The following is a 9,875-nucleotide window of genomic DNA, read 5'->3' as shown; positions in this document are numbered from 1 at the left end:
CATACATACAAATAATTCAAACATATGACTAAAAGTGAAGTTAAAATAGCTGAAACATCTCTGAAAACATTTAGCAATGAATGGAGAAGTCACAGATGACTTACAAACTTGCATTGTCCCATTGGCTTAAAATATCTGTAGTGAGGCCTTGTTTTAATCTTCTTAACTTGTGGCGGATAAAACAATGTAATGACCACTTAACAATCCATTTCGAGGTCAAACGAAAATCACTCTAATCTGCGTTTAAAAGATCAACTACACGTCTTATTTGGTTTTGACCAGTAGCTTGTAACTATAGTCGATGGGCGTGGTGGCCCAATGGTTTGTACGGTGGGGTTTGGGATCGAGTGGTCTGGATTCGCACCCTGGCCGGGGGGCGTTGTGTTGTGTTCTTTGCCAAACTATTTCTCTCACAGGGCCTCCCCCCCCCCAGAGAATACATGGGTACCGGTTATTTGGTATGGCAACCTGACGGAATGGTAGGGTAGCTAAGTTTACTTAGCGTTTACCGGGCTATACCTTAAGCTTTTACGTGTACTCAACCAGAGCAGGAGGCCAGTATTTCGCTACACCACAGCTGAGGTGTACTTATTTTTTGTGTTTACTTCAATTTTTACTCTTTATTTGAGTGTTTTGTCGTCTAGCGGACAACAATGGGTTCACACTTTAACAACACTTATAAATTTCCAAAAAGTTTGAACTTAAATATACAGCGTGATATAAAATATAACAATATACATTTTTTGTACTAGAGTGATTTGATTAAATCCGTGAATAGTCTAGTTATTACACTTTTAGATATATATACAATGAGACACTTATTCCATTGTTTTCTTTTGTTATCTTTTGATTATTACACACAAACGGTTAGATGTTGAAATCACTCTATTGTAATAATAATTAATAACAAATTCAAACACTATATAAAAGTAGCAGCTTAAAACGCTCTAGTTATATTTATGTTTCAATCTCAAAGGAAGCTAATACATATATTATACGACCTTATACGATAGCATCCAACTGATGTACCTTTTCGTAGCTAAGCAAGCGATTTGTCCCGGCTAAAGCTGGCTCTAAAGCTCGAAAAAACTATTTTTTCCTTCATTTTTTCGACTTTTTTTTGCTTGTTTACAAGCAAAAAAGAGGAGAATAGCGTTTAGTGGACTCAAATCTGAACCGGAAGGGATCGCATTCTTGTTAACTCTCAAGGGAATACTTTCCGCTGTGGGTGGTCAAAGCGCGTGACTTGTAAGTGTCACTCTATAGTTGTGCTTCAGCACTTCCGTTCTTGTAGAAAAAACGTGACTTGTCAAATTTACAAACATTATATAAGAATCAAAAACGTGAGTAGCCCAAATCTTACGTCACATAACCAATTAAGAATGTAAGCGGTTCAACGCTCAAAGGCAGTGAAGTTTAAAACGATTAAGAACGCAATTTTTACTAGTACAAGTCTTTAGGCGCTAATATTAATTTAACCTAAAACGATTAACAATGCAAATTTGTACTCGTACAAGTCTTTCACACACTAAAACGTTGCCAATAGTTAACCAAAGGGAACTCATTTCGTGACAATTGATTATTTCTGCTGAGTTGCACAATTGTGCTTCAGCACTTCCGTTCTTGTAGAAAAAACGTGACTTGTCAAATTTACAAACATTATATAAGAATCAAAAACGTGAGTAGCCCAAATCTTACGTCACATAACCAATTAAGAATGTAAGCGGTTCAGCGCTCGAAGACAGTGAAGTTTAAAACGATTAAGAACGCAATTTTTACTAGTACAAGTCTTTAGGCGCTAATATTAATTTAACCTAAAACGATTAACAACGCAAATTTGTACTCGTACAAGTCTTTCACACACTAAAACGTTGCTAATTAACCAAAGGGATCTCATTTCGTGACAATTGATTATTTCTGCTGAGTTGCACAATTTAGAATTGCAACATCATCTAGCGAAGCGCACTATTACTAAAAATAGATTTCGCCACATGATACCCCCCCCCCCCCCCCCTCTGCGTGAGTCGGACAACAATTTTAGTTTGGGCAAAGGCTTTGTATGGAGGGGACCGACACAATGTGAGGCCGAGATTCTCGAAAGGCTCGAAAAATGATAGATTCCAAACATTTTTGCTTTAGTAAGTGAAAACAGATTGAAGGTATCCAAAAAATGGCCCAAAATTGAATTTATTAGTCGAAGATCCGGCAATAACACCTTGATTCCCAGTGCAAAATTATTCAGGCTGCCGAGAAATTTAAGCGGCGGATAGCGAATTACTATCGAATTATATAATTGCGAAGGATTGCTTTATTTAGGCGCGCACCGGAAAGATCGTCGGTTGCAAGAAATTCAGAATTCTTCCCGAATTTGACGGCACTGATCGCCGGTCATCCGATCTGTTTCGACACATGATAGATAGAGGGCGAAAATATTATGCTATTCAAACGCCTTTCTAATGGAATTGACGGCGGGTTTGATTTTAATAAAGCTGTTATTTATCCCCATTACTATTACAGACTGCAGCTACAGCTGCCGAGCTCGATCAGTGTATAAATAGTATTTGCCGCGACAATCGTGTAACGAAATTGACCTCTTAAAATATTCGTGTCAGGCAAGGGGACCGATCGGACGAGCGTTTCTTTGTGTAATTTTGTGGTGGCATAAATCTGAGGTTAGCTCTGTTGTGTTGGAAAATGTGCCACTAAGAACAGTGTAAACGTTTTGCATTTCTCATAAAAATAAATGTTTTCTTTCAGCAAATCCCGGCAGCAAATCGGGCCTTTATAATCCATTCAATAACTGAGAGTAAAACATTTTACACATTTATTGAATAATCGCTCTGTTTGACAAACCTTTTGTTTCAAACCACGGTTTGAGCTTTCTACGTTGCACAGGTAAGGCTTTCTCTCGAAATCCGAGCCAATCTGGCCAATCGGCTTTTGGTAATATCCAAACGAAAATTTACTTCTCAGTGTGGGGTTAAGATTGCGTGACGAGACAAAAGGTAACTCTGTCGTGCGTAACCTAACCTGCGATCAGGCGTTATTTTTCTGCATTAGGCCGAGTAGAAATCTTTCTTACTCGAAAGGAAACGACTATTTCGATTAAACATGTTAAAGGCAAACGTCAAAGTTTACCTTTTTTAACCAAGCCAAAGTATATGAGTCGCAAAGCACCCAGTCGTCGCGACTGACATATACAGCATTTACTCCGCGAAAATAAAAAATACTTGAACTGAAAGGCGTTTGAATTCTTCCATGATATGTTCGAACAACAATGCCCAGGATAAACCTTCTACTCATACTAACCTCGTGCAAAAAAAGTCGATATCTCGAAGAGATCTTTGATTAACTTCGGCTTTGCCTCAGTAATATCCGCTCTTTAATACATAAACATATTTTTATATAATATACAATTAAAAGAAGACGTTCTAACACATGACGGTCACATGCAAGGGAGCTTTATGTTTCCCTGTTGTTTATGAAATTCACGCAGTAGTAGACAAAATAATCATACACTTTCCGGGAATAACTTCCGGTTTTCCTGCTTTTCTTAGAACTTCCAAAAGCTATACATTTTTTATGAGTGACTTAGTAGGATCTTTTTCCATATGCTATAAAATGTCTGCACTTTTTACCACGAGTTATCCATATGCGGGATCGCCAATGTTAATCACCCACACAAAGCGACTCAGGCATGTTGGTCACACAACGAACCCTTTTATCAATTATAGAGGATTTAGGGAAAACAAAAATTCTGAAAATTGTCCATATGTTACACTTGTTGTACTACCGAAAGATTCACTGTCCATAAATGTGAAAGTAACACCCGATGGGCACACGACAGAGCTAACACCATCATCCCCACGCAATGAATTAGGGCCACTTATTTTAGCCTCTATGCAATAAATGGTGTTTTTCTCTAAAACGACTGTCGTATCAAACAAAACTTTAAAACCACAGTAATTACCTATTTGGCACTGCAATGACTCTGAGGAAAACTGTCCGCTTTTGGACACCAATGCTGACCTATGCCTCATATTCTTCACGTGCAGATCTATGGAATAAGTATTGTTCTCGCTACCAAAGAAGCACAACCCGTGCAGCAAGACATCTTTGTCCACAGAGACACGCATGCTATCCACAGAGCCAAAATAACCGTAAGACCATGACATTGAACCAAATCTACAGCATCGTTGAATTTCGTCGTCAAAACCAGCTCTTATCGTTTCTGGAAATCCCACTGGAGAACTCGAGACTGAGCCAAGATATTTGACGATATTGACGATTTCATCTGTTGTCAGAATTTTACTGTCCAAGACCACACTTGCGAAATCTTCAAGCTTCATTGTTGGAATGCGCATTGATTTGACAATTTGTTCTCCCAGAATTCTTCTTTTAACTTCACCATCTGCAGCCAAACCTTGCTTTTCACATGCCCTTGTTGCCCACAAATCGACTGCTTTAAACAGCTCTACCTCTTCTATATTTAAGGTATCTCTCTGGACTACTGTTTCAAGTAGAGATCGGTCAATTGCTTCGAATCCGTCTGATTTCACAGCCTCGTCTGTTCGTTTATCTATCATTTTCCAGCAATCGTACACAAGGTCCATTTCCTCGTATATTTGAGCGGAAGGAAGGACACTGAAAACGTTTGAGGCATCTAAATTATCTTGCAGATATTGAGTGCATTTTTCAGTTAGTGAAGGTAACATGTACTTCTTGGACAAATACAGTATTTCCATAACAGTACTTCCGCTCAAGTTCACTTCGTCGCTGTATATGTAACGAAACAACTCCAACAGGCTCTCGTACCCACACTCAGACATTTCTATGGAGTCTTTTGTCTCTGCCAACTTACCATAAAACATGGCGGAAAACACAGGACTGCTAATCGACAGCACAAACTTGTGAGCTGGAATCACTTTCTTACTTTCGATTTCGTCATGCGCTCGTCGAACAATAAACTTCACATCACTGAAGAGATTGTTATTGAACATAAACGTCTTTCTTTCTTTGATTGTGGGTAGTGTTATTTGCCACTGTTCTTCGGCGACAACTGAGTGAGGCATGGCGTCTGAGTTGAGGCTGGTACAATATGAATCGGTTTTAGCTTCTGGGCTTTCCCAGAGTTCGAACCTTAATAAGAGCGTCTGATGCAATATGTATGAAATTTGACAGTTTGTGACAGCACGTGGATGTTTCAGCTGAACCGTAAACACTGAGAAACAAAAATAAATGGCTTTTGCCTCCAGATGTTTTTGAAACTCTCCAGATTTCTTTCATTCTTGCAGTCATATTTTTCTAACTGGAGAGTTTTTATCTTTGAGATTTTATATTCCCTCACCAACTTTGTCATCACAAAAGAAAGAATAAAAATATCGATGAATAATAGCTAGAATTGTTGCATGTGTCTCAAGACGCCGATAATTCATGCAAGTCTATTTTAATACGTTTCAAACAAAACAACTTCCTGTTCCAGCTTTTCTTAGAATTCCAATCGCTTTTGAGCGGCCGTCTGCAAATATCGCCTGGGGGTGTGCAAAATAAAAAGTTATGAAAGAAAAGATTCTCAAAAGTATTGATTATTTGCCTCCGCACAGTTTTATTTTCGGCCTGAGCCAAGTGAGCTCTGCAAAATGACATTACAAGTGCGCAAATATTAACTGATAACATTAATATAATATAGATACAAATAATTTCCAGATAAAAAGCAAACATCAATGGGATTTTCGAATACATACAAATACTTCAAACATGAGTGACTACAAGTGAGGTTAAAATAGCTGAACTATCTCTGAAAATATTCAGCAATGGATGAAGAACTCGTGCCTTTACGAACCTGTCCATTAATTGGCTTTTAATTTCCGTAGAAAGGCTCCACCTAGGGACGGACCATTATTTTCTTGGAGGGGGGGGGGGGGGGATAAACCAAAAGAAGACATATTACGACCATCAGGAACAGTCGACGTAACCGGTTACGCATTAGAATATGCCGCATACCACCCACAGAATGAACAAAGTTCAGGACATTTTCTTTTGCTAAAAAGTCGCTTTGGAAGATGTATAGGAGTAGCGCACTCTTCTATCAAAGAAACAACTATGGGCCATAACCTTGGCCACACAAGGATCAATATCATGATCGCCCCTGACGTCGAGGACTTCTGCAAGATAGAGAACCATCTGTCTACGACCTCTTTCACGGTTCAAAATTACACGAGACTGTCTGTTTCAAAAAACGAAACAAACACATCTGCTTGAAACTTATTTTTGGCAACTTGTCGAGACGAGGCGCTCGACATTTTGGGTCGATTGTTGACCGGATGTGACGTCAACTGATGATTAAGATACAAAACATCTGCGAGTCCTATGCCATCCCCTCCGTGCAAATAAAAAATATGTTTCTGTTCTCAGCCAATCATAATGAAGTAATTTCTCTGCGTCATATAATAAAAATGATAATTCAGTTGCTTATTAAGAAAACGAAAATTGGTCAAGCCTAAGGATGTGTTAAAGGGTTCAGCTTCTAATTTGCAAAATGCTGTATCAACATATAAATTCTCATTAGTGGTCTCCATACATTTCAATACTTTCGTGTTCTACCTAGCTTTAATAGTACAGCGAACCCTGGTAACTCGAACTCTGAGGGGAAACGAAAAATAGTTCGAGTAAGCGGGGTTTTCGAGTTAACTTAGTAAAAATGACTGAAAAGTGGGTCCAAGGGAAATTGAAGTTAGTTCGAGTTAGCGGGGTTGTTCGAGTTACCGGGGTTCTACTGTATGTTCTTTTAACTCTACATGGAATCTCTCTCGCGGACGGGCAACCAGAATGGGAATTTGCTACCACTTTAGTATTTAGTAACTCGTCTATCAATCCATTTTTATATTGCTGGCGTCTTCGCGAGCTTCGAACTGCAGTTGTAAAGACAGCAAGGCAGATTTTATGTAAACATTCAGAAGAAAACTAGACACTATTTTCTCTCTGATCGAAAAAAAAACATAAAAACATACAGTGGAGCAGTATTTTCGTTTTTTTCTCGGTTATCGATAAGTTTCATTTATAGTCTGTGTTCATGGTTAGTTCTATGGAGAACTGGAAATGAACAAGAAATATATGCGACATTTACAGGACCTCGTATTGATAGATCAAGGTTCACTTAAAATTCTCCCGGTTTGTTTGGGGATTAGTGGTTTTTAAGCGCAACAGAAGAAAAGGTCGAGAAAGGGATCGATCGAGAATTGCCAATCGGTAAAAAGAGGAATAGAAGTCGTGATAGACAGTAGGGCTTGATCAGACAGTAGCAATATTAAATTTTCAGTGGGGAAAGGTGTAGATCTGAGTATGATATGTTTGTACTGATTAGTTTATGATGCATTCGCCGATACTTGGGGGACCGTTCCGACGTTTTGCAGTCAGTAACAAGTTGAAGTGTCGTGAAGAGGAACGGAAAGGAAACAGTAAGGCAACTAACAAGCTGCACCCGCTTTGACTTTCCCAAACACATTTACCAGAGTGATTTGAAGAAAAACCTCGTGTTTATTTGTTTTCCAAGAAACTGTATTGTTTTGCTTCCTGTCTACATGACATAAACGTTGTTTACATAATGTTTGCAGCTTAACAAGTTTACCGAAATAAACGTGTGGGCTCCGTTTTTCCACCGGTCAGAGGTTTTTCCAACCAGCTAGCCCCAATGACCGAACCTTGAGGAGTCCTGTCCGTGCCATCGTTGCCTTGTTACAATCAATGATTTGCATTAAATGTCATCTGGTTAAACTTGCCTTGCTTGGTGAATACAGATAGCTCGAGAAATTAACACCAGATTTCTGCCTAATTGATAAAATTTTTCATACATCCAGACTGACACTTTTGCCTTAAAAACAGTTTAGTAAAGCGTTCCAAGTGTTGCTAAGTTACCAAAAATGGAATGTCGCCGTCGCCAGGAAAATTATTCAAGCAGGCGTGAGACTTTGGATTTTTGCAAGGCTTGAAGCTACCAGGGTTATAGTCACCAAAACTGTGAGGCAATCCTACTTTGCGCCAGGATTGTGAATGCTTTAGGATTTCTCTTCCATACCGATTCCTTGCATACAATCCAGGACTATACTTTGTATCAATCCAGTTACCCCGAATGCTTGCTTTGGTAAAAGTTTCATGTTTTTGAAGCTCTTCTGGGAGATACATAGTATTTGACAAATAAGTAAAGCCCCATACCTCGATGTTAAATCCGTTGAAGTTAATTTTCACGTAGCCATTATTTAGATTTCCATCCTTGTTAATATTCGGTGATTGATACTCGGTAAGGCTGTAACCGTTTTTCTTGAAATATTCGATTGTATCACGCCTGCTAAACTTTTCAATATCTTTGGACAATAGAAAGAAATCTCCATCTATGTCCCAAGGAATAAGGCCATTGAATTTAACACCACCTAATGCCGAGCCACTATCGAGCTCGAAGCTAACATTATGCGAATCAGCAAACTTCTGGAAAAAAGACGCGGCATTTGCATACAGTTCTAGACAGCAAACTGGGAGTAAAGCGCTTTGGGCAAAATTGCCACAAGCCAAACCAATATCCTGACAGGAGAAGGAATGCCTAAACCCCAGGGGCAGTAACACTCGATTCAGTTTCCACTTTTTAGCCAAAGGTGTCCACACGGTTTTATCATTCCTTTTGGGGTATGAATAGTAATCTGTAGTGAAATACATAGCATCTGGACATGTCATGATCAATGCGCCATCTTCAACAACACGTAAAAACCAATCTTCAAACACAACTTCATTAGGAAGGCTCTCGTCAAGCTTCAACAAATTTGTCTTGGTAACAAAAGGACCTTGCAGATAATCACAGAACATGCACTCATTCTTTGAGTGGTAATAGCCTTCTTGGTATTCCAGGACGTAGTTTTTGAGTTTAGTTTGCACACAGCCCGCTTTCCAGTGACCTGAGAGATTACGGTATGCTCCGCCTACAACTCCAACATTTGGTATCTGACTGATTACACGAATTTGTCTCTCAAGTTGGGTCAGCCATGTGAAGTGAAAAACATCACGTGCAACGAGTACATAAGGAGTAGAGACCTTACTTATCAACATGTTCCATCCTTTGCTTAGCTTTTGATCATCCACCTTAACAACGTCAACGTTTTTATATTTTTTGGCAGTCTCCATAATCACGTTACTTTGCGCGGCCAAATGAACCTGAACTGTTGGGTACGTCTTCGTAATTCCTCGTAAAACCTTTTCAACGTGTTTTTCATCTTCCTTGGGGTATGCGACAGTATTAACTAAAATACTTATCACAGAACGAATCGGTTTTGCATTGGTACAGTTAACAGTGTGCCAGCCCTTCTTTGCGTAGAAAGGATAGCCCAACCTACCTCCTTGGTATACCTCTGGGCATACATCCACACTAGAATCTTGGTGGACTGTCTCATTAGAAAACATTGCTTGTTCATTGTCATCTTTGCTGAATGTCTTATTGGAAACATTTAGATGTTGTTTGTTGTCTAGTTGTTTTACATCATCATCATCAGTCCTATTTGCGCCCACAGGACGCATAAGGCCTCCTACACGTTTTACAACTTCTTCTAATTGCTGAACCAATCTTGCTGAGGGTGCTTGTTTATGAAGAAATAATTTATGCATTTCCAGACTGACTTCATTAAGTTCTTTCATAATTTCATCTTTAAACCAGGGAGCGTGATATATTCCGTAATTCTCTCGATTAAGAGGGCGTTGCTCGCATATGTCAGACCTGTAGAGAAATAAAATAGTAATAGAATTATTTTTATGATGATTATTTCAATATTAAAAATCTTTTTAGCTTCTTACTTCTAAAGTGTTGCGCACCAAATAATAAAGTTTTTATTTCTTTT

General features: G+C 38.9%; 2 protein-coding genes across 2 annotated transcripts; both read right to left on the bottom strand.

Moving 5' to 3' along the window:
• Positions 1 to 624: 624 nt before the first annotated feature.
• On the bottom strand, positions 625 to 5,259 carry LOC144630224 (BTB/POZ domain-containing protein 6-like). Its single transcript, XM_078488555.1, has one exon. The coding sequence runs from the start codon at positions 5,070 to 5,072 to the stop codon at positions 3,729 to 3,731; it is 1,344 nt and encodes a 447-aa protein (XP_078344681.1). The 5' UTR covers positions 5,073 to 5,259; the 3' UTR covers positions 625 to 3,728.
• Positions 5,260 to 7,566: 2,307 nt separating this feature from the next.
• LOC144630215 (uncharacterized) lies at positions 7,567 to 9,480 on the bottom strand. Its single transcript, XM_078488544.1, has one exon. It carries the CDS (start codon positions 9,442 to 9,444, stop codon positions 7,906 to 7,908), a length of 1,539 nt encoding a protein of 512 aa, XP_078344670.1. The 5' UTR covers positions 9,445 to 9,480; the 3' UTR covers positions 7,567 to 7,905.
• Between the last annotated feature and the right edge of the window lie 395 nt (positions 9,481 to 9,875).

Source organism: Oculina patagonica, chromosome 11, assembly GCF_052425735.1.
Source record: "Oculina patagonica isolate OP01 chromosome 11, crgOcupat, whole genome shotgun sequence".
NCBI classification, from domain to species: domain Eukaryota; kingdom Metazoa; phylum Cnidaria; class Anthozoa; order Scleractinia; family Oculinidae; genus Oculina; species Oculina patagonica.
Note: the sequence above shows the minus strand (reverse complement) of the source record. Positions and strands in the feature narration are given on the sequence as shown.

What these genes read in the sequence shown, in the direction of transcription:
- LOC144630224 (XM_078488555.1), bottom strand. Translation starts at nt 5,072, where the DNA reads ATGCCTCACTCAGTTGTCGCCGAAGAACAGTGGCAAATAACACTACCC.
- LOC144630215 (XM_078488544.1), bottom strand. Translation starts at nt 9,444, where the DNA reads ATGTTTTCTAATGAGACAGTCCACCAAGATTCTAGTGTGGATGTATGC.